This window comes from Lates calcarifer, linkage group LG15 (assembly GCF_001640805.2).
Source record: "Lates calcarifer isolate ASB-BC8 linkage group LG15, TLL_Latcal_v3, whole genome shotgun sequence".
Taxonomy (NCBI): Eukaryota; Metazoa; Chordata; class Actinopteri; family Centropomidae; genus Lates; species Lates calcarifer.
Genome location: NC_066847.1, coordinates 429,285 through 454,122, shown reverse-complemented (window position 1 = coordinate 454,122; position 24,838 = coordinate 429,285). Strand labels below are relative to the sequence as shown.

The following is a 24,838-nucleotide window of genomic DNA, read 5'->3' as shown; positions in this document are numbered from 1 at the left end:
TCAGTGAGAGTAAATCTGTAGAGTCGTCTGTTATTGAAGCAGAGGAGGAGGCGAGGAAGTCATTAACGGTTTCTATAAGTGACTGTTTCTCTGAGGCTTTTTGTTTCTGATTCACTTCATCCTGTTTCACATCCTCTGTCACAGGAGTTTCACATTTCACCCACTGGCACAGAAGATGCTCTTCAACAAACAAACATGTTGTTTTTCCTCCACTGATCTGAAGCTGCACCAGCAGGGGGCGACAAAGAGGACACACAGGGAAGAAGAAGTGATCAGTTAATGTAGAAACAGTCTGTTTTATTGAGGACTTCTCCTCTAGCAGCAAACATGTGAACACAGCGGGACGGTAACAGCATTAACACCAATCAATAAACCAATCAATCAGTCGGAATGATCAGGCATGTTTGCTCAGAGGGTTTAAGGATCGTCAGGTGAAAACATTCAGTATTATTCAGCACACAGGAAAAACTGATTCATATTTCTGAGTTTCTGGATTCAGTCGTTGTCTTTTTTAATCTCCCAGACTCAAATGAAAACATATTTACACCTGGAATTAACATGTTCACCTGGATGAGGTGTCCAGATGCAAATCACATTTTAACACCAGGTGTAAACAAGAGCCAAACCAGTGAAACAAGAAAAGAGGAGTTTGTATAAGTATACAGAGGAGTCTGTTGGAGGTGAACCTTCATATTGTCTCTAAAACAACACGAACCTTCAATAAAAACACAAAGTTTCCACAAAGGATTCTCCAACTCCTCCTTTAATGCGACAGAGCAGATGAATCTTTAACTCTTTTACTTTGTTCGTTCGTCTCGTCTTTGGCGTAACGTTATCACAGCGTACATTCCCAGCTGTCTCCGATAGAAATCTCAAGGCAGGTTATAAAAATAAAAACTGATCCAGCACAGAGAATCACAGCTTCTTACTGGGACTGGACTAGTTCCTCATGGTAAGGCTTGCAGTTTAGTTTGGACCAGCAGAGTCCTTCAAAAAACCCAAATCCAGGACAGGACGTCAGGTTTCAAGCAGTTTCTTGCCACAGTGGCGAAGGCGGGAAAAGTTCATTCCAGCATTCAGAGGGTGAGATAGAAAGACGATTCCTACAGTCAGGGCCACTGACAGCAACAAAACAATGTCTGAGATTTCAAGAATAAAGTCAAAATATATTGGAAATATATCACAAGAAAAACTAAGTTATTGCAAAACAAAGTCGTAATATTAAAAGGAAAAGGTCGTAAAATGATTTCAAGTTGTTATGTTTTTTAAATATTGTGACAGTTTGAGAATAAAGAAATATTATGACTTTATTATGATCTTCAAAATGTTTTCGTATGATTGTGATTTTTTTGACCTCATCTTGAAATATTCTGACCTTACTCCCAGGATCTTCAACGCTTCTCATTCTTTATTCTTGAAATCAGATTTTTTTTCTTCAAAATATTTAAATTTCATTCTCGAAATCTCAGATTTTTTTCCCAATATGTTGTAAATCTCACTGTGATTTGTCCGATCAAACTTTAATCCTTCAGAAATCTTATAAACAGTCCGATCTGATTCAATCCCATTTGATATATGATGAGATGAGTCCATTAGAAAACATTTAGTCCCATTTCATGACGATGTACATGAAGATTCATTCCGTCTAAAAAGACGTAAATTGTCTGTTTTCGCTGCTGTATGAATAAAAATCTACATTCTGTCATTTTGCTAAAAAATCGAGCTCGAAACTGAAAAAATATCCTCAGGGTCCAGCAGAGGGCCCTGAACCACAGTTTGGGAACCTCTCTGCGAATCAGTTGTGTGGTCCCCGTCCAGGGGTCCTCAAGCAAGGCACTGACGCCCCCTCCTGCTGCCTCCAGGGGGCGCTGTTTTACGACACCGAGACATTATGATGTGAAAATCGTCAACCGGTGGGTCAAAGGTCACAGGATTGAACCCCGGGCGTCGACACAGTCACTGCCGAGGTGCTGCTGAGCAAAGGCACTGAGCGTTGGAGATACATTACTGCGTCGATTACTTACAGCTTCTGTGAGTTCGTGAAGGGTTAAATGAGAAATCCGATGACTGAGTGCAAAATGGGTAATAAAGTCATCATCATCTTCATCATCTTCATCATCTTCAGGCGACTGAAACTGTTTTATCAAAGTGATGAAGCTTCTCTGCAGAGAACCATCGAGGTTAAAGAGGCGGCGAGGTCTCGACTTTCTGAGAGACTGTGGGTCTTAGCGGAGGAGCAGGAGGTCGTCTGCAAAGAAACAAACAAAGTATTATTGACGCAGTTTCATGGTTTATGTGCTTCTCTACAGCTTTTATTTTTCCTTCCTCTCTCTTTTAGTGAATGGTTTCTGATCTGCTGCTTCCTTATGAACCATCCAAACCCCTCAGGTGGTCCAGAACTCGTCTACTTCCTGTCCCTAACAGTCCAAACTACATCTGGAGAAGTGGAGTTCAGTACCTGTTGGGGACGGCTGCAGGTGCGACGGCTCCGTGTGGAGGTGGTTTGGTGTAGGAGGTGTAGCTGGGGTGAGGCGGCAGGTGGGGGTGGGACGGCGGGACCAGAGGGCGGGGCTTTTTGGGCACTATGGGTTTGAGAGGAACAGGAACCTGAAGAGAGGAAATTAAAAAATTTAAACCTTAAAGCAACAGAGACGGTTTGTTCACTGCCAACAATAAAGATTTAAGTCTTCAATGCAGATCAAGAGTTTTATTTTATTATTATTAAAACCAAATAACCCCCCGTTTCCTGGTGAACTTTTAATGTGAAACTTCTGCAGGAAGTACGATGAAAAAATCAGCAACGTAGAATCGACAGGAATTAATAAACAATGATAGAAAGAGAACATGACAATGACAGGACAGATGTAATTAGTGCTGTGGAAATTAGACATGATGCTGAATTTATTATGATTATTTTCATTATTCAATTATTTTCTGCATTAATCCAATAACTGTTTTGTCTCTAAAATGACAGAAAATAGTGAAAACTGCTCATTATTATTTCCCACAGTCTAAGGCAACATCTTCAAATGTCTTGTTTTGTCAAACCAACAGTTTATTTTGATATAAAACAGAGAAAAACGGAAAATCTGAGATATTTGAAGATGCTGGAAACTATCAGAAACAATGACTTCAGTGTTCCTGAACGCCTCACATCCATCAGGAATCATCGGTCTGATTGATGTCCAACTATCCACCTCGATCAAACCACACCAGATCACCACACCCCAGTAATCACTGTGATTGATCCACCTGATCAGAACCAGATTACAGAACTCCATCATTGTGCTCATCACTCACCTTCTCAGCACTTCATTCACTATCAATTTTTACGTGCTAAGTACACGCTAAGAGCTACTACCAGCATGCCGGTGTAGCGTACCTGTCCAGGTGTGACGGGGTCGGGGGGGAGTGGCTTGTTGGGCGGAGCTGGTCGACTCACCAGCTGTTGGACGTTAGTGAGGAGGAAGAGACAGAGAGAGAAGAGTGAAGCGACAGAAATACGAGCAGATTTTAAGATCAGAAACCAGAGGACGACATGCTTCAGATTGATCTTTAGAGTTAATTTCGCCTGGTGCTTACAGATATTTTAACATGCAGACATAAACAGAATAAAAGGAAGATATGAAAACATAAATCATGCTTCAACAGTCCTCAAACCGTGATCTGACTCAGCTCTCAGCCTCGATTCAAGCAAAAATTAAATCCTTCACACACATCCCACTTTAGTTTTTCATTTGCTGAAGGACCTTGTTTAGAAAACTACTTCTAAGATCCAAATCAAAAGACAGGAAAGGCACACGCCAAAATATCATCTGATTAAAACTCTGCATGGAAATTTCCCTGCCAGGTAATAAACATTTTACGTAAAAAAGACGTGTTTTGGCTTCAGGGATGGGACGACGTACAATTCAGGATAATCAGGATAATCGTTAATATCCTCACGAGTGACTTAAAAAAATCTGTCTAGCCAACATACAGTCCTGTATTAATTTATACGGAATCACCACAAGGGGGAGCCCTGCGTCTTTCGAGCTCCTGTCTCCATGACAACTATCCAGCTCTGTTCACTGAACTCCAGGTAAAATGAACTAACGTTACTGTCAGTTACTGAACGTACAGTGTTCAGTTATACTAACGCTGACGTTTATCTAAACGTTGTTACGTTATGATGCTGTTTTGAAAAAAAGTGGGAATCATTTACAGACTTCCTGGAAAATAATCTTCGGTAATTTTCTGACTGATGCAGATTAAATCAGATTAAATCTACATCCACTCTGCTGCACTGAAAATGAATCAATGAATCTACTGAATCTAACTCATCGACAGACAGTAACACTACGCACTACAGGTAGCGGTGACTGTACCTGGTTGGTGGTGGGGGTGGGGGGGTCAGGGGGCAGAGGCTTGGTGGGGGGGGCTGGTCGCTCTTTAACAAACTGAAGCAGCAGAAATAAAAGTCAGAAGAGCAGCGAGTCAGAGTTTCAAACGATGAGACGAGGGATGAAAGAATATTGTTCCCTGATTAAATATCATTATAAAGGAACAGTTCAACATTCTGTGAAAGTTTCTGAGATGAGATGTCGAGCATCAGTCCTTGAACACAGCCTGGCTGGTTTTTATGCTAAGCTAGGTTAAATCAGCAGAGATGATAAAGTTTCTTTCAGAGCTGAAGTTCTGTTCATTTGGTACCAAAGAAGAAACTGATCCATTCTTGTCTTTTACATTTGCAGTGTTTATATCCTGCAGTGTTCATCAGGTGGATCCTGCTTTTTCCTCTCTACAGATATTTTTCCACTCAGCTTCAGTCCAGTCACAGCTGTCTCACAGGCTCAGACTCAGGTTTTTGTGTTGTAAAAACTTCAACACAATCAGAGAAATGAAAAGCACAGTTCAGTTAGAGAATCCTCTCTCCTGATTGGAGGAGGAGGTTTAATCAGAGTCTGTGACGCAGCTAAAAACAGGAGCTCTGACTCTGGTTTGAACCCACATCTCCTGGTTGGAGGTCAGTGTCCTTCCCCTCTGGACCAGCGAACCTCCTCCTTCAACCCGCAGACAGACTCAGGGTTCAGGTCTACCTGTGTCTGGTCTCATCTGATCTACAACTTGCTGCTAAAGGTTTCTCAGTGGTTTGAAGGTTCTCCTCGTGTTGCATGTTTAGTTTCTGCAGATGACACTTGTGTTGATGTGATCGGTGTTTGACGACTGAACCAAAGAGAAACCAGAGCTGAGAGTGGATCAGCGCTGAAGACGGTCCAGTGGGGAAGGACGCCGACCTTCAACTGGGAGACGTGGGTTCAAACCCTGCTCAGGTACGACACACAGGTGTGAGTGTGAGAGAGTGTGTGGTTTCATTTGCTGGTTCAAAAACTCAAAACTCAAAAAACCAAAAACTCAAACACTAAAACTTTCAAACCTTGCGATCGTTGCGTTCGTCGAATTTCACTTCGATTTCAACTTGCGAATTTCTGAATTTCCACCGAGGAGCAACGAGGAGGAAACAAAACAGATGAGCCCAGGGGGTTCAGCTAGCTTAGCTAAGCTAGCTGGACGGGCATTTTGGCTTCTTTAGTTTAATTTAATTTATTTAGTCTGAACACAGAGACAGACGTTTGTTCAGCAAAGACAAACCAGGTGTTTCATCCTTAAGCTCAACTGAACATTTGTGCAAATGTCACGTTCACGAGAATGAGACGGACGACATGAAAACATGATTCTTTATATATTTTAAATGTTCCGTCAAAATGTGAAACAGTTTACATATATCATTGTTTTATTGCCGATGTTTGAACAGACTGTAATGTAACTTTCAAAATGAGACTTTCTTGACTTTCTCATTTGCCTAAAAAGCCTGTGGACTGATTTCTATGTAAAGGACTCAGGATGAATTGGCATGGTGACCACTGTCAAAGATAAAAACATCATGTTGTCTGATTCCATCTTTAAGAAACTGTCTGATCTGAACGTCCTCCATAAACTCAGTGTGTAATAGAACTAAATCTGGTGAATGAGACAAAGAGCAGATGTTGACAGTCAGTGTTGTTGGTCATGTCAGGGTGTTAGAAGTGAGAGGACGAGCTCTCAGAGGAGATCAGTCTTCACAAGTTGTTGAAGACAGAGAGAGACGCTCCTGCTCTGATCTGGGAACTGGTTCCACTATCAGGGAACCACAGACCAGAACAGTCTGGACTGAGAACGCCTCATGGTCTGGGATGGAGATGATGATCCTTGGAGGAACACAGAGTCTGAGAAGGAGCAGAAGCCTGAAGGACTGAGTTCAGACCCAGAAGTCTCTCTGTAGGCAGCAGCAGAGACCTGGATTAGATTTAGACGGCCATGTTTAGCCTGTGGAGGTCATGTGACCTTTGAGGCTGATCAGAGACCAGATGTGCCACTGCATTCTGGACCATCAGTAAGGGTTCCACTGTCTGTGGAGGGAGGACCACCAGAAGACCTGAGAGAGAACCAGGGTCTGAACCAAGAGCTGGGTGCAGCACAAGATGCAGTGGTCAACATGTCAAAGGCTGCTGACAGATCCAGAAAGATAAGAACTGAGGACTGAGCTGCAGATCTATCTGATCTTAGAGCCTCTGTCACAGACAACAGACCCGTTTTAATGGAGTGACCTGTAAACCAGACTGATCTGGATCAAGGAGGACATCCTGTGAGAGGAACTCTGAGACCTGTTGGAGAACTGAGCTTCTGAAAGCTGTAGATAAGAATGGAAGAAAAGAAACTGGTCGATAGTTCTCAACTTGAGCTTTGAGCAGAGGTGTTACCTGAGCTCGTACAGTGGTGTGAGATATGGCTCGAACCCTGAGAGTGTCTGCAGGTTGAAGGAGGAGGTTCTCTGGTCTAGAGGGGAAGGACACTGTGATGAGGATCAGAGTCCAGCAGAGGGAGACTCAAGCTCAGGTAACTGAGATCTGTGTGAAGCAGCAGACACACCTGAGATCATCAGCAGTGTTTTAAGTGTGTGAAGTCTTTATGTTGTGGATCCAGTCCGATCAAACATGACAGTTAAAAACAGCTGAAAATAAAACCAACAACAAACCTGAGACTGGATTAAACCAAGTTAAAAGACGTCTATAAAACCCTGATCAGACTAAAACAGGAGCTCTGAGTCTGGTTTGAACCCATGTCTCCTGGTTGGAGGTCAGTGTCCTTCCCCTCTGGACCAGAGAACCTCCTCCTTCAACCTTCAGACAGACTCAGGGTTCAGGTCTACCTGTGTCTGGTCTCATCTGATCTACAACTTGCTGCTAAAGGTTTCTCAGTGGTTTGAAGGTTCTCCTCGTGTTGCATGTTTAGTTTCTGCAGCTGACACTTGTGTTGATGTGATCGGTGTTTGACGACTGAACCAAAGAGAAACCAGAGCTGAGAGTGGATCAGCGCTGAAGACGGTCCAGTGGGGAAGGACGCCGACCTTCAACTGGGAGACGTGGGTTCAAACCCTGCTCAGGTACGACACACAGGTGTGAGTGTGAGAGAGTGTGTGGTTTCATTTGCTGGTTCAAAAACTCAAAACTCAAAACTCAAAAAACCAAAAACTCAAACCCTAAAACTTTCAAACCTTGCGATCGTTGCGTTCGTCGAATTTCACTTCGATTTCAACTTGCGAATTTCTGAATTTCTGAATTTCCACCGAGGAGCAACAAGGAGGAAACAGAACAGATGAGCCCAGGGGGTTCAGCTAGCTTAGCTAAGCTAGCTGGACAGGCATTTTGGCTTCTTTCATCCTTGAGCTCCATTGAATGTTATTTTATGTTTTTAATGTGATAACTGCTGTGTTTTTATTTGATTGTAATCATCAATAAAATAATGCCATCATTTCATGCCTGTGTCAAACACCTGGTGAGAGTTTATAATAAACCGACTGCACTTGAACATCTCACCCTCAGAACAGACAGGGAATAAATATTTCCCAAAATGATGAACTGTTCCTGGACACAAACTACAACAACGAAACATCTGATTCACACTGATTATTATCTAGACTCAAACACGACCGACAACAACAACACAAACACACGCAGACACACAACAGACTATAGACTGTTTGTTAGCAGCAGTTGAGCAGCAACATGTGAAGCACATGAACTCAGACGTTCAGACACGTCAACACCTCCAGGTGAGCTCAGGTGAGGTTACCTGCGATGGGGATTTTAGGGCAGGGTCAGGGGGGAGTGGCTTAGTGGGAGGAGCAGGTCTGTCATGAACCTGATGAGGAGAGAAAACAGGAAGCAGAGGCAGAGTGACACATGCAGGGGAGAGGAGGTCAAAGGTCAAATGAGCAGATGTGTTAATGTGAGTTGACAGCAGGAGGAAAGAAAACAAACATCTGCAGCTGCTGTTGAGTCACTTCCTTCTGCTTTTTCTTTCACAATAAATCCATGATGAAAGAAGTTACACAACAGAAGCTCTGTCATTTCATAGTAAAATCATCACCATTTTAAAATGTGGATCTGATGAAATCTAAACTTCACTTCTCTGTGAACAGTTTTTCTTCTTGTTGGTTGAATGTGATGTTTGTCATTCATCAACATGTCATATTTAAGAGTTTTTAGCAAATTAAGAAAGAGGTTTTTTAACTGTATGTCTTCAGGTTTTCATCTCAGTAAATATCAAGTCATGGACGCTCACAGAAAACTCTTGTTGTTGCTAACATCGCTCTACAAACAGCGTAGCAACATGTCCACAGATAAAACCTGAACAGTTCTCTGTGTCTGACTGACTTCATGTAAACTAATGAGACTGAGCTGCTATAAACAGGAACATTAGCAGAGAATTCACTGCTGCTGATGAGGAGCAGCCATCTTGGATTCTGATGTCGGGGTTGGTGGAGTTGCTCCGGACGTTCCAGATGAAATTTATAACTAGGAACTCAGAAATTCAGACTTCAGAGAAGAACTTGAATGCATCATATGTACGTCAAGATAAAATGAAAGGTTTAATGTCAGTGAATAAGAACTTTGTTTTCTCTCCTTGTTTCTGTTTAACATGTTCCTTTGGCACTACAGTTCCCAGCATGCTTTGTGATGCAAACCAGAAGTATACGCCTATCACCACTTAACCACTAGGTGGCGCCTGAGTTACACGTGTATTAAAACAAACACTCCTCACAAACCAAGAAATAAGTGTCACTGAAAATCACCAGTTTGTTCTTTAAATTAGTAATTTACTCTGATGTTGTGACGTTAGTGGTTAAAAATGATTTTATTATGGAAAAAAACAATGAACTGACTGATAAGTTAAATTCATTTATAATAAGCTGCTCTTCACTCACAGAAGTTCGGAAATGTGGATCGTAAAAGAACAAACCAACCAACCGTTGGTTCTTTTTTTTTGTTGTTGTTGTTGCTATGGTTACCTCTTTGTGGGGCGGGGTCAGTGGGATGTCGGACTGAGGGTTCAGGTGGTATCTCAGCGGGCGGACCTGCTCTCCGTTCCTGCCGTCCACTCGCTCCATCGCCGGAGTCCTGGATGAAAAAATAAAAACTCTTTCAGGGACAGAATCTTTAAAACTTCATTTTATTTTATTTCTTTTGGAATTAAAAGGTTCATAACACCGGTTTTTCCTTGATGGAGCTACAGCTGCTTCTGTTTCTGAACAAAGTGACTCCTGTGGCTCACGATATCAAATAACGACAAACATGAGGAGTTCAGGGTCTGTATTAATGTGGGAAAATCCAGTTTGTGTTGGAGGGAGGCTGTAATTAGAGGTGAGCTGAGCTGGTCACACATCAACATCACAGAGGGAGAGAATAAACAAAACTAAACACAAACACACTTAAAGCTGCACCTGGAAACTCAGAGGACTTCATTACCCAGAAACCTCTCTGCCCAGAACAACCTGCAGCAGGAGGTTTGATGTGATGTCTCCAGGTACAGATTAACACCAGGAGAGAGTCCTCTGGTTCTGCTCTGTGAGACCACAGTGAATCTGGATCAGTGCAGCTTTAAGTCCTGAGGTGGTTTTCAGGTCTGAAACAGAAAGACTTCACCTCTCTGACTCGACAGGGACAGACTACAGACCAGGACCCAGCAGGTCTCAGGCGTACCTGGAGACGTGGATGGGGTCAAACTCCAAACCCCACATCTCACAGTTAGTCACACTGCATCATGGGTAAGAAAACACATCAGACTCATCATGAGTTTAGAGACGCTCGATCGTTCGCTTGTTTTTAAACGCATCACTGTTGCTATGGTTACGCCTGGCGTCCACACCCAGCACACAGACACACACACACACACACACACACACACAGCTCGTGTTTTACCGGTTGTGTTGTCGAGCTTTGTGAAACGGGCTGTTTGGTCCCAGACAGAGGAGAGTCCGCCGGAAACGAGGGAAGCGAAGAGCGAGGAAGAGGAGGACCACCGGCAGGATGAAGAGGAAGATGACGAGCAGGGCGACTCGGACCGGGTCAGACTCTAAACAAACAAACAAACAAACACAGAGGGGAGGGGCGGCGTTAACCTGAGTCAGAGTGAAGGTGGGTGTCAGATAAGGTCGTCTGTGATTTCACCTCGAGCGGCTCGGGCCGGTCCGCTGTCCACGCTGCCGCCGTGACCAGAGTACCTGCAGTCAGGTGGAGCCCAGCCCACCTCACAGTGACAGTTCTTATTACTGTTACACACCTGAAACACACACACACACACAACAAGGTGTGACTTTACAGTGACCCGTGGACAGAGCAGGTGACCCGAGTCGTCCATCACTCACCCCGTGGCCGTTGCACTTCCTGCGACACTCGTCCACGCCGAACACCGACACGTCCTGACACTTCTGGTTCAAACACGCCTGTAGAAAGAAACACACAACAACTCTTTGACTCCTCTTTACTAACGCTGCATCTCCTCCAGGCCTGCGGGGGGCGCCGTCTGACCTTGCCGGGGCTGCAGGCGGTGCCCTGGGCCACGGTGGCGGGGTCCGACACGTCGTTTCCCAGGTGGAAGAAGGTTCCTCTGCAGACCAGGTCGCTGTGGTTGAAGCGGACGGTGGTGGTGAGGATCTCTGTGTTGGTGTCCAGCAGGGGGCGCTCCCTCCCCCCCTGACACTGGATCCTACCACAGTGAACGTCACTGAAACAACAAGGAGTAGATGGAGGGGGATGTTACTACAGGACAGTCTCTATAACTCTGTCTGCGTGTACTCTGTGTACTGCGTGTACTCTGTGTACTCACGAGTTTCCACAGGGGATGTAGGAGCCGTTGGTCAGCTGACCACAGTTTCCATATTTGTTTCCCTGTTTGTTGACTGATGAGAAGCAGACGGGCGGAGCGCTGGTGGCGTCTGAGGACAGACAGACGGTCACTGTGATACAAACTGGTTTCAGACCAGAACTGGCTCTGGGTCAGTGTGCACACCTACAGGTTTGGTTTAAACTGGTTTTGGTTCATTTCAAACTGGTTTAATGCTCAGCTCTGTGTAAAATGATTTGATCGGTATAAGGTGGTTTAAGCACAGTAATAGCTGGGTATATACCAGTTCAGTCTGTAATGGTTTTAGCTTTAGTTTGACCAATATAAACTGGAGTCTTACTGGGTCCCCACAGCATCTGGCACTGGGTGTGCATGCTGGCACAGACTCCTCCGTAGCAGTAGGAGGCGCCGTCCTCGCAGCGCTCTCCGTTCTGCAGGAAGACGTTGGCGGGGCAGTGGGGGGAGGAGCCGGTGCAGAACTCAGGGAGGTCACATTCTCCGAGCGGCTCCCGACACACCGAGCCCGCCGCCCGCAACTGAGGGGGGAGGAGGGAGGAGGGAGGGACTCAAATTCAAATACTGATTGAGAGAAAAATTGACATCCTGTTGGTGAAGGTGTGGTGTCTTTACTTTGCAGTCCTGGCAGCAGATGCCGTCAGACGAACACTGAGCTCCAGGAACCAACTTACAGGTGGAGGCGTTACAGCAGGGGTCCTCACACTCCTGACCAATCAGAGCACAGCAACACATCAACAGGAAGAAGAAACACAGACACCTGCTCACACAGTTAGTTAGGACAGGTGAGTACCTCCAGCAGGCCGCAGTCACACTCCTCTCCTTTCTCCACGTACAGGTTTCCACAGCGAGGTCCTCCCAGCAGGCGCTCCGGCTGACGGTACATTGAACAGGCACATCCCGCCTCCGTGCAGCAGGCTGACGGACAGGTCTGCAGCGCTGCAGCTGCTGAACTGCTGACCCGGCATGAACCTGAGGGTCAGGCAGCGATGTGTTAACAGAACAGTTCACTGCTGCTCTCCAGCCTAAAGAGACATTCGATTATAAAAAAGGTCTGAAGAAAAACTGAAGAAACCTCTTGGGTGTTGGGTCTTCAAACCAAATCCAGCTGCCCTGGATTCAACCCTACCCAGAGAAGGTTCTGTCTGCCCTACTAGAGGACTTTATTGTCCAGAAAGTTCTATTACTTCTACCCAGTAAAGGTTTCTTTCAGGGGAAAGTTCTGTTGACTTCAGAGAACCTTCTTCATACCAAGCTGAACCAGGAGGACGGTTCTACTGATCCAGTGAAGGGTTTTGATCACTTGAAAGGTTCTCACCCAGGAGAAGGTTCTGCTAAAGACTGATTGGCAGGAGGTTCTGCCAAACCAATACATAATCAATACAAAGGAAGGACAAGGTTTTATTGACCCTGTGAGAAACAGTTCTATCGACCTAATAACTCACCTGACCCAGATTAAAGATCTGGTAGAGAGTCAAGTTTAGATTTTGGTGGTGAGCCAGGTTAAATACTCTGATACCAACCAAAGTTAGATAATCTGGTGCTGACCTAAATTATGTAATCTGATACTGTTCCAGGTTAAATATTTTGGCAAGTTAAATAATCTGATGCTGACCCAGGTCAAATATCTTGGTTCTGACCAAACTTGAACAATCTGAATTCTGAACCAGGTTAAATAATCTGATACTGTTCCAGGTTAAACGCCGGGTTCTGACCCAGTTGAGGGCTCCATGATGCATCCTCCGAGTCGCGGTTCGTTCTGGCAGGAGCAGCGGCGTTCGGCCGTGTCGTGGCTCATCCCCAGGTTGTGGCCGAGCTCATGAGCGACGGTGGAGGCCACGCCCAAAACACTGACCAGGTGATCCTGAGAGAGACGCAGGTTTCTACATCATCCCTCAGGTTTTACACTGGTTTACTGAATCCTACATCATCTCAGGTACACAGGTGTTTTCTCAGGTAAAGAGGCGATACTCACCACGTTGACTCCACCTGACCTGTCTCTGGAGCACATGGACGACTGGGACGCCATCCCCACTGTGGTGCCGTCAAAAGACTCTCCCCTGTAAAATAAAACTCGTGAGCATCACGTTCGGTCTGAGACTCTGAGACTTTTATTCTGTTAAATGTTCCGGTCCTACATGACGAGCTGGGCGTTGTCATGGCGAAGGCGTGGCAGCAGCTCTCTGGTTCTCCACTCCAGGAAGTTGTTGAGGGTGTCCGTTGGACTCTTCTCCACCCGGATCTTATCCCGGTCGCTCCAGATCTCCAGACCGGTCAGCGCCACCCGGACGTTCAGAGGACGGTAGAACTGGAACAGACAGAAGAGACGTGGCTCGGTTCTGGTGATACAGACACATTTACTCTGGTTTACAGGAAGCTCAGAGGTCGGAGGTCTCACCCAGTCCACCTGGTTGGCCACGTCCAGCATGCGATAGATGATGGTCTTGTTGTTCTTCTGGTAATTCATAAACTGTGAGGAGCAGTTATAATATTTAGAGAGATGATCACCTGCGGCACATCAGGATTTTTAACATTTAAAAACTTAGGTGTTTAAATGTAAATAAACAGTAAAACATTATGTACTGCTGCCCTCTTCTGTTGAAAAGATGTTACTGCAGATAAACGTAAACCAAGTTTTAAAAAATGGATTATTGAAAGAAACCTGAAGTTAGATCCCTGGTTGAACGGCAGCTTTTCATTGAAGCTCATCATATTTACACTGAATGAAATGTTCAAATAACTGCAGAGGTCTAGACCTGACGAAACAGACCTGCAGAGATCCAGACCTGATCAGAGGATATATTTAGTACTCGTGTCTTTGAAACACTGGATATCCACTACACTTCAGTCATGCAGCTACATGCAGCTTCAGAGCCTTGATTCTTTGTTTGATCACACACTGACCTCCTGGTGATCGACCACCAGCACCAGCTCGATGTATTTGGTCTCAGACAGGATGTCTCTCTTCCTCTGCAGACAAAACAAACGAAGGACAGACGACAAACAGGACAATTAGCAAAGCAACATTTATCCGTACTACAACTACTGCTAATGCCATTACTGCATTACTGCTAAAAATACAGCTAATCTTTGATGTACCAGAGCCACAGAGTGTGAGGAGGAACCGGTTCCTCCACATAGAGACTCTGGACTCTCCTGGATAACGTGACCAGACTTCAGGTTTATGTTCTGATCACCTGTTTGATTCATTTGAACTTTTCAGTCAGAAGGTGATTTAATTTAAAGAAATCAGTGTCATCAGCTTCAGCATGTGAAGCTGTGATTGGCTGTTTCTTAGTGAAAAGCACCCTGGGAGTTGTAGTTGACCTCTCCTTCATGGGGGGGGTTCCTGTCTCACCCTGTGTGTGTGTGTGGAGCTGTGGATGGGGGGGACAGCGGTGTGGGAAACCCCGCAGCCTCCAGCACCGTCGCCCTCCAGAGGGCTGGTGGAGAACAGCAGGTGGACTCCTCCTTCATCTCCTCCTCCTCCTCCTCCACTTCCCCCGCTCCCGTCTCCTCCGCTCCCCCCTCCTCCCCCCTCCTCCTCCCCCTGTGGCTGGTGGAGGTGCTGGTGATGGTGGCCGTCGTCCTGCGGCTGCAGCTCGAAGCTCAGGGTGGAGTTGATGACGATGACGCCTCTGCAGGAGGAAACACAGTCAGTTCTCAGTTTAACACCTGGACGTACCTGCAGGAGTCATGACATCACAGCTAGTCTGGAGCCAATCAGAGTCCAGTATGAGACTGACATTGTGACAGTGTGATGTGGAAACTCGAAGCCTCCAGACGTCACAGTGAAGGAGGAAACATCTGGCGTCCAGATGTTAAACTTTAGAAATCAACAGCAGGAGAAGGAGCTGCCTTTTTTTAGCTTTGTAAAAGACGTCTGCAGAGGATCTTTAAATTCTTCCTGCAGGTTTGTGCTGAGCTGCTGTATGAGGTGAGATATCAGACATGTCCACCTCTGACTGAGCTCTGTGTCTTTCTAATGAGTCACTTCAAACAAACTCTCTTCCTTGTTCCCAAGAAGCCTGTTCATCCATGTGTGCAGTGGTCAGATTGTTTTTTGTTTTGTTTTATTGTGTTTCTGCTGGAACAGAATCATTTACACTTTTCTGAGTCATTTGATGAAACATTGATGAAACATGTGGAAACTCCCTGATACTGTGCTGTAACGTACTGCTGCACAAGTCTTTAACAACCCACTGATCGAGGTGCAGAATGAGAAGTGTGGATAAAATCAATTATCATGGCTGAAACCTACACATGAATTTAACCCTAACCTCTTATTTATCTTTAAATTTCAAAGTGTGTGTAAACAAACTGAGATGTGAGTATCTGGTATTTATGACCAGGGCTGATGTTGGTTAAAAAATCTAAAATAACATTAATATATGACATTTTAATGTGGTTTGTTTGATGTGACATTTTGTCCTCTAAGGAGCTCAGTGTGATTTCTGCATTCAAATCTCACACAAAAATAATTTTTTGTGTTTTTTTTAAAATGAAAGAGAATAGTGGTACATTAAGAACAAGGCTTTTAAAGTCCTGAAAACAAATGAATATTTGGTCGTTGAGATGATGTTGATTAAAAACCTACCTCACTGAGAGTGTAAAATAATATTCATATCAGCCTCTGTTGTTCCCACCAGCTGTTTTTATTTTTAAACCCTTGCTCTCTGACAGCAGTGTCTCTGCTGCTGATGACAGTGAAGCCTGAGTTTGTTGATGATTATTAATTATTATACAACCACACCAACAGAAAACAAACACCTCAGGGTCTTCAGTTGTTAACTGTTTAAACATAAACTGCTCAATGTCAGCGAATGAAAACACAGTGATCAGTGTTAGGTGATTACACACTGATCCCAGTAAATGGTAATACACTGGCGTCCTGTAATCACCACTTGTGGCTGCAGAGGGCGCTACTGATGCTGCTCATGACATCATGTATTGATGTTTATGGAAACTGAATTGATTGGTTAGATGCTACAAATAAAGGGTTTTACACTTAAATCTATCACAACAATCTTTTCCTTCCTCCTTCTTCTTTGGTTTTTTACTCGCTGTGTTTTGACTGAAGTTAAACCACAGGTTCTTATTCACAGATAAAATAACCAGACGTCCATTTCAGTTATTTCTTCAAACTGCACGTCATGTTGTGATGTTCTGATGCAGTAAAGATTTAATGCCCTGGAGAGCGTATGGACCAGGTCCGACCTCATTAGAACAGATTTACATCGGTTGTAAAATTCCTGAGTGGATCATAAAGCTCTACTGTACACAGCCTGTAAGCCTCATATTAAATCTTTTTAATGTAGAAAGATGTGTGAATAACCATCTGGCTGCAGATGAAAGGAGAGATTTTTGTTTTCCTTTTCAGTCTTAAAGCCGGACAGTGAACGCGTCGTAAAACCAGACCTCCCGACATTTGTCTGAACTTAATGATTGTTTTCACTGAACGTTCTCTTTGTTCTGAATAATCCAAACTGATTAATAAAAGGTGTAAATCTGTTCTGAGAGGTTTCTGTGTACAGAGAACTGGACCTGGTCTCTTCACGTGAGCTGATAAATAAACCCAATAATCCTCCACACTGCTGCAGAGGTCAGAGGTCGCTCTCATTCATTCGGATCAGTATTTGAACCAGCGGAGGAACGCCGATGTCGTCACTCACGTTTTTGCCAAGAAACACAAAGACCTGAAACACAGTAAATCCTGGACTCTGGACAAACCGGATTGGAGGTTTTGGGGTTTAAAGAGATTTTTCTTTCACTGCTGTTGGAGAAGGAAATGCTTTTCTCTGAATGTGGGAAGTGTTACAGTGGTTCAGCCCACATGCTCTTCACTCACTGATCTTCTCTTTAATCAAATGAATAAACCACAGGCTGCTGCGTTGGTCTGAACACGACCACTTCCTCCTGATCTGAGCTCAAATCTACAGTTTCTATTTCGCTTGTCTTGACTTTTCCTGCTGATATTAAAGGACAGGAAAAGTGTGTTTAAATGTTTTAACCCAATAACTCTGAACTTACTGATCATTTTCCAAATCATCCTTCAGTGTTTACACTGATTTCCATCCAGGCAGCAGAGTGTTTCATTACATGAATCTCTTATTAAATCTTACTTTTCTTTCAACACTTCAGTTATAAACGACTTAAACTGCAACAGTAAAACACTTCAGATCTGGGTTTGATTTATTATCAGATGCAGGGATTCTGCTGCTTCACTGAATAAATATCAGACGTTTTCAGTCACAGGACAGTGGAGGGCTGATTATTTTATCAATTAACTGATGAGTTGTTTTCTTAAAATAATCCCAGAGGTCGAGGTGACGTCTTTAAAGTTCATTCAAACTAAAACATGAAGTTCACTGTGAAACAAATAAAAGCTGAGAAATGGCTGAAACAAATCAAAGTAGTTGCTTATCAGTCAGTTTTGCAGTGACTGATTCATCTCATAATAAAAAGTAATGAATATTATTATATCACATGATTTCAGTTCAGTTAATTAATGAATGTGACCTGGTCCAGGACAAGCAGCGTAAAATGTCTGGATGGATCAACCAATGAAACGAGATTCATTTATTCCAGGTCTTATGTCGGAGCAGCAGCAGAGATTTCATGTAAACAAACATTGTTGTTGTTGTTGTTGTTTACTGACCGGAGTCCGGAGCAGGTGCTCAGAGCCACTCTGGACTGAGGGAATCCTCTGACGCTGCCGTGGTAATAACAGTGAGTCTGTGGACGACACGACAACATCTGTCACAGCTGGAAAACACAACACACACACACAGACAGACTGAGAGCGGTGCGTTCACTGACTCACCACAGGATCGGCCTTCACAGACACTCCGGTGCCGTTGGGCAGGTAGTAGAAGACGTTGGGAGGTTTGGGCAGGAGGTCGCTGCAGAGACACGACACATCGTTAATGTTTTTGATTATCGATCAGAAGTAAAGTCCTCAGCAAGAACCAGACGAGTGTGTTGTGTTTAATGTTTGTCAGACTCACTGGTTCTTCTCCAGGTCCAACAGGAAGACACGTCCTCCCACCTCCAGTCCACACTGCAGTCTGTCAGGGTGACCGTCCTGAAACAACACATCTGTCATTCACTGAGCTGAGTCGACAGGTGGAGACGAAGGTGCACGAATAATCGATTAGTTCACGTCAAAACGGTAAAGACAGTCAGCAAAGGTTTTTAAGAGCTGACTGAGAGAAGCAGGACTAACATTCAGACTGGTTCGTTTCCAAAGGTTAATGTGTTTTAAAGAAACTGCAACAAGAGAAGTTTTCTACTGACGAGACGATGAAACGTTGATTTACAGACGTGACGAGTCACAAACAGGTTGGTTCCTCCATCAGCTCTGATCCTGCAGCTCAGTCTCCACCTGGTTCAGGTTCAGGTTCAGGGAAAGATCCTGGTCTGGTTTAATCCAGACACAGTTCAGACACAACCTGTTTGTTTACACTGAACCAGAACCACAGACGGGACCATAGATGTGGACCTGGTCTCTGGATGTGGACCTGGACCGACAGAGTTGGAGTTACCGCATGTTTCAGGTAAATGTGTCCAATAAACTGAACTGTAAATAGTAACTACAAATAAAAAGTATTTCTATTGTTTCTATTGTTTCTGGTCATTAGGATGTGGGCGGGTCTGAGGACATCCGCTGACCAATCAGTGTGTTTCCTGCCTGTTGATGCAGCTGCTCTTTGATGAGGAGACACTTCCTGTCCGACACCTCCTCGCTTTCTCCTCTCAGCTCCACAGGAAGTCAAGTGTGTGTGTGTGTGTGTGTGTGTGTGTGTGAGCTGAGAGCGTCGGCTGTGGGTCGGACGTTAAAACGTCTTCAGTCGCCTTCCTTTCTCTCTGTTTCACGTCTCCGTCTCTAACGTTCTGATCTGAAACCAGACCAAGGATTTCAGTCGTCTGGATCTTCAGGAACCAAAGAAACAAGCTGAACAAACAGCTGCTCTCCACGTCCTGATCCTCACAGAGAAACCTGTGTGGACACTTTGACCAGAGGTCTCATTATAACGTCCACATCAACAGTTATGTGGAGAAGACCACACGCTGTGGCTGAAAGCTCTGGAAAACAAGACGTCTGCCTGCTGGTCGCTGATTGGACCAATCAGACGTCAGAACAGCCTCCAGACTTCAGTTTGACCGTTGAGTCGGTTTCCTCTGAATCTGACCCGACTGAACTGAGCATGACTCAGCCAACAAACGCCTCCTCCCCCTCCTCCCTCCATCCTGCTGCACAATGTCCTGACCCCACCACAGTACAAAGCGGAGCGGGTGGAGAAAACAAACACGCCTCAGAGGGGAATTCTGCTCATTTTAAAGGAGTACTCCACCCAAAACCTGCCTTTTACATCTGAAACCCTGCAGAGCTGCAGCTCCACTGAGGTCGTGTCCTCAGTTCAAACCAGTCGCTCTGAAGTTAAAGGACCAGTCTGGTGTTTCTGGACTCTTCAGACTGTGGCTGCCTCTAAATAAAATGTCAGTAAGAGTCTTTATCTTATATAAAGTTTATAGTTGAACAGCTTCTGTCTTGTATTCCAGTGGCTGTGGAAGAGCTTTATGTTCACATCTGGACATTTACTGATCAAATGTTTTAGTGTCCAGTCAGACATTTCCTGATGATTGCTGATATATTGGTGCAGGTAAAGACGTACTGACACTATTACCAGAGCAGAAACCACTAACCACGACTTAACCAGAGTGTCAACAAACACCGAGCAGCTGGACGACAGAAATAACTGTTAAACAGCTGCAGGTTCAGGTTCCTTCAGTGTCGATGGTTCAGGAGCTGTTTTATCCTCAGAGTCTCGTCCTCTCCACAACAAACAGACCTGATCATTAAAACCAACACAAACTCTGAGTGAAACACTTTCACATTCAGCTGTTAGCTGAGCTGCTGCTAACGTTAGCTCAGCTTGTTTTTAGGTTCAGATTCTTTCTGAAAGCTTTGGAACAAAGATCTCAACCTACAAATCAAACTGATGTTTCCACCCTTCAGACTTCAAGACTGTTTGCAACTTTATTTATTTCATGGAACACTCACATTTTATTTAAAAGACTTGTTTCACAAACCGACCAATCAGCAGCATCTGAACACAAACCGACCAATCAGCATGAACAGGATTATAATCCCCATCTCTCCCTGTGAAGCTTTCTCACTGTTCTGCAGCCTCTCTCGCCCACTCTCACCATCTGTTAACACCCTCCTCCCCCCTCCTCCCCCCTCTACATGTTGTTCCCTTTTCTCCCCTAAACTCTATCTCTCTCTCTCTTTGTGGTGAGGTCATGTCTCTCGCCCGAGCTCCAGATGATGTCAGACTCTGGGCGAGGCTCAGCGCCGCCGACCACAAGAAGAGGAGGAGGAAGGAGGAGGAAGGTGGAGGAAGGAGGAGGAAGGAGGAGGAAGGAGGAGGAAGGAGGAGGAAGGAGGAGGAAGGAGGGAACAAACAGAGAGAGTTAGAGCTGAATTCACAGCCTCCATGTTTCCTGTTTCTCTGCTGATGATTATCAGAAAGAAAATATCTAACTCTGATTTTACAGCTGAATCATTAGTAATAATGATTTAATAATTATCAGATATTGGACTGAAGATGACACGTCAGGGAACCTGTTCAACACCAACATGGATCAGGTTCTGTTCTGGTTCCTGAACCAGAGCATTTAGACCCAAAAATACATTCTGAACAGGGACGTGCAGAATCAATCAATGATCGATTACTGATCACTAAGAATTTTGTCCATCATTATGAATATAATCAATTGGTTTGTATCAGTGAGGTTGTGTGTCTTGCAGCAGTATAATGATTTTCACTACGTGGCAGTGACCAGCAGGAGGCGCTGTTCAAATCTAACAGGTTAAACTAAGCTGAGCAGAAATCAAAGAAATATTTTTAAAAAAACAGTAAAAATAATCAATAATGATCGATCAAGGAGCTTTCTTCAAACGCCTGCCCAGAGTCGGATCTCAGCTGGAACCAAAAAACATCAGGTTTTCAGGTGTGAACTGTGACATCATCAGTGGGCGTGTTCTGTTCTCCAGGTGTGACAGAGAGGATGAATAAGTCATGTGAGAAATGGCGGGAAACAAAGAGCTGCAGCGGTCTGCAGGACTGATCCTGAAACCAGGAAGTCAGTTAGCATGTTAGCATGTTAGCACTTCCTGTTCCCTCGTCCCAGAGTCAGTGTGTTTCTGGTTAAATGTCTGAAATTTTCAGGTTTTATTCTCGGACATAAAATGGGTCAGTAAATCCCCCACTCCTGATGGCGGTTGCTAACGAGTGTCTAAATGAGACTCGACACAGACAGCAGCTGTTTTATTTTGAAACATCGTGCAGCTGTGTCGGCAGCAGATCTGTGTCGAAACATTTATTTAAACTTTGACTCTGAATCATTTTGTTGTGACCTGCTCCTTCAGTCCAGCTCCTACTTTCTCCTCCACCTCCTCCTTTCCTCCGGGCTGGGTGGAGTCGGGGTGGGTGGGTATCAGGGGGATTTCTACAGGAAATGATCTCAGAGCTTCTGTCAGCTGCACAGGAAGTGTCCGTCCTCTTAACACCCCCCCTCCCCCCAGCGCTCCAGTTTCCTTCCCTTCTCTTATTACAGTGAAGCAGCAGTGACTGGCTGTTAATGAAGGTGACCACAGCCTGTTCCTCACCAACACTTCCTGTCATCAGTCTGTGGAAACCTCACATACATTCCTGAGCTTTTCAGCCCAGTTTCTGTTTGAAGAACTCTTCATGTCTGTTCAGAGTCAGTGAGCAGCTCCGTCACAGTTATTACACCATCTCCTGATTTAAATCCTTCTGCAGAGTCATCAGAATCGTTTCCCTTCATCTGTATGAAACCAACAGAAACAAGTTTCCTTCTGGTTCAGCTCTGCTCTGTTAAAGACCTCACTGCTCCACCTTCTTCTTCTATGGTTTAATGGAGAATATAGCGCCACCAGCTGTTTTCACACATTTCCATTAGCACGAACTGACACTGACTTCATGGCTTTAGTTGCAGCAGCCAATTAAATCATTAACTGCAACGAGGATCAATCATTATTGATTATTTTGAATTCTGTAAATGTCTCAGAAAACAGGCTGCTACAGGAAGTGAGTTTCTCCTCAGTGAAGAAACGATCCAACAACAAGCAGGAAGTAAAACAACAAAGATCTGTGGCCTCATAAAGGCAGCGAGTCACAACACAGTTATCAATCAATATGATTGATCAATATCAAACGTTCAGATCAAACGTTACAAGATTTGATTTCTGCTCAGCTCAGTTTAACCTGTTAGATTTGAACAGCGCCTCCTGCTGGTCACACGACACAACCTCACTGATAGAAACCAATCGATTATATTCATAATGATCAATAATCAATCACTGAGTAATTATACACTAAAAACAGTTATGTGTGTGATAATAAACCTTCGACAGCCTCCATCACTACAACTACAACTCCCATGAGGCCTCAGCTGCCACCTCACCCAAAATACTCCCATCACATCACCATGGCAACCGGGGGGGGCTTTTATTTTGTCAGATGAGGAAAGGAAGGGTGTGTGTGTGTGTGTGTGTGTGTGTGTGTCCCGCCCATCCCACACAGCCAGTCAGTGCTGATGGAAACCAGACTGGACCAGTACAACAACACAAACACCACTAAAGCTACAAACATATGAACCATATAAAATCCAGTCCCCCAAGTCTCCAGTCCAGCAGAGTCCAGCAGGACCAAGACCAAACCCAGTACAACATCAGGACCAAACCATTAAACCCAGTTAGCACCAGTACCAGTCTGTGTCTCTGACCTGTAACGCTTCAGCGAGGCTCCGTCTCTGTCCGTCCACCAGGACAAAGGGACGAGTCTTCTCAAGCAGGGGGCGCCGCCGTCTGTCCACACCTGAGGACACAGACACACACTCAGCTGAACACAGGGTCCAACAGAGGGACGGTGAAACTGTCAGTGGAGAGAAGCTAACGAGAAGATAAGCTAATTAGCATATTCGTTGCGTTGTATTAGCATCCTGCCTGGTGTCAGATGGTTTCTGAGTTGGAAATACGACTTGTAAAAAGTAAAAGTATCAGTCTATTACATTTCAAACTATTTCAGATTTAAAAAAAAGGACAGAATAAGTAGAAAGGAGTGAAATCAGTTTTGCTTAACCAGACTCCATTAACAAAAACAGTGAATTTTACCTGGAGCTGCTGGAATACCACTGCCTCCATCTGTTAGTGTCTGTGTTACTGTGTGACTTTCAGTGGTGGAAGAAGTAATCAGATACTTTACTGAAGTAAAAGTACCACACAGTAACACAGACACACTGACAGATGGAGGCAGTGGTATTCCAGCAGCTCCTGGTTAAATCCCTGTTTTTGTTAATGGAGTCTGGTGCTGATATTCAGTGATGTTTTCCTATCAGCAGTTTAGAGGCTAACGTCAGATTAGACTCTGGACCAGAAACATGGCAGCAGCTCAACCAGGACGAGGTCAAAGGTCACACACAGGACAGGAGCGGATTACATTCATATTACCTTCAAAAATACTCTATTACAAGTAAAGGTCCTGCATTCAGAATACTAGTGATCATCCTGATGTAGTTAAAGTATCATTATAGAAGTACTTCATGTAAAGTATGACAGTAAAAATACTTCTTATTAAAGTATGATAGTACAAGTACACAATATAGTTAAAGTATTTCGTAGTAAAAGTATTTCATGTAGTTAAAGTATCAGATTAAAGTATTAGATGAGACTAAAGCATGGCAGTAAAACTACTTAGTTTAGTTACAGTGTAACTAAGTAGTAAGTAGTAGTAAGTACTTAATGGAAAGTTTGACAGTAAAAATACTTCATGTAGGTAAAGTATCAGTAGTAAAAGTACTTCACTGAGGAGTAAAATGTCTCCTGATTCTATCTGATGTTTTCAGAGTACACGTACTGTAGTGTCTGAGTAAATGTACTTAGTTACTCTGCACCGCTGTAGCGTCCTGTCCGTTACCGTCAGCCAGGTAACTCTTACCTGTGTCGGTTGCGGTCAGACCGTCGGTACCGTCCGTCTGTCCGTCCGGAGGCAGAACCCCTCCATCCTGCGGTGCGTTCAGGGCCCTGCAGACAGTGAACGCAGCACGGCCGCTGAGCAGCAGCAGCAGTAACGTCGCAGGCGGCTCCTTTCATCCTCTCTGCGTCACCGGACACCGGCAACAGGTTGCCGCCGTGTGATGTGCGTGTGTGTGCGTGAGGCAGCCCCGTCCCGCTCCCGTTACCTCACCGTGTCCGAGCACCGGGGGAGGCTCCACCGAAACTCCATGTGGCTTCTTTTCCCGGTAACATCCACAGAAAGGAGCGGCTGCTGTACCGAACCACAGGCGGGGCACTGACCATTAATTCGGGGTTAATGTAGCGGGAAGACCGCCCGGTCCTCCGGTGCGTTATCTGCGCAGCTCGGGCGAAAACTGTTTCTGTCGCCGAAAACTCCCGTTAACACCGGGCGGACTCGGTCGGTTCGTGTCGGTCGTGTTCGTTAGGAGTGGGGACAGCTCGGTTTATCTGTCCCGAGAGGCCTGAAAACGGCTCATTACCGGAGAACACCGGACCACCCGTGTTTATACCGGG

General features: G+C 44.8%; 1 protein-coding gene and 1 long non-coding RNA gene across 2 annotated transcripts; one reads left to right on the top strand and one right to left on the bottom strand.

Annotated features, from left to right (window-relative positions):
* Positions 1-276: 276 nt before the first annotated feature.
* On the bottom strand, positions 277-24,533 carry adam15 (ADAM metallopeptidase domain 15). Its single transcript, XM_018678664.2, is given in 26 exon segments — positions 277-2,248; positions 2,459-2,607; positions 3,383-3,445; positions 8,152-8,220; positions 9,371-9,479; positions 10,281-10,434; positions 10,530-10,641; positions 10,727-10,804; positions 10,890-11,085; positions 11,188-11,296; positions 11,546-11,741; positions 11,836-11,928; positions 12,014-12,097; positions 12,099-12,192; positions 12,936-13,084; positions 13,196-13,280; positions 13,359-13,528; positions 13,619-13,690; positions 14,125-14,190; positions 14,579-14,858; positions 17,879-17,955; positions 18,044-18,122; positions 18,228-18,304; positions 23,035-23,126; positions 24,246-24,393; positions 24,495-24,533. Coding segments are annotated over 26 exon segments (2,907 nt in total). The 3' UTR covers positions 277-2,181.
* Positions 4,455-7,727, top strand: LOC127143361 (uncharacterized). Its single transcript, XR_007814714.1, has 2 exons — positions 4,455-5,005; positions 7,156-7,727. It is a non-coding gene; the product is annotated as an uncharacterized LOC127143361 (long non-coding RNA).
* Positions 24,534-24,838: the final 305 nt, after the last annotated feature.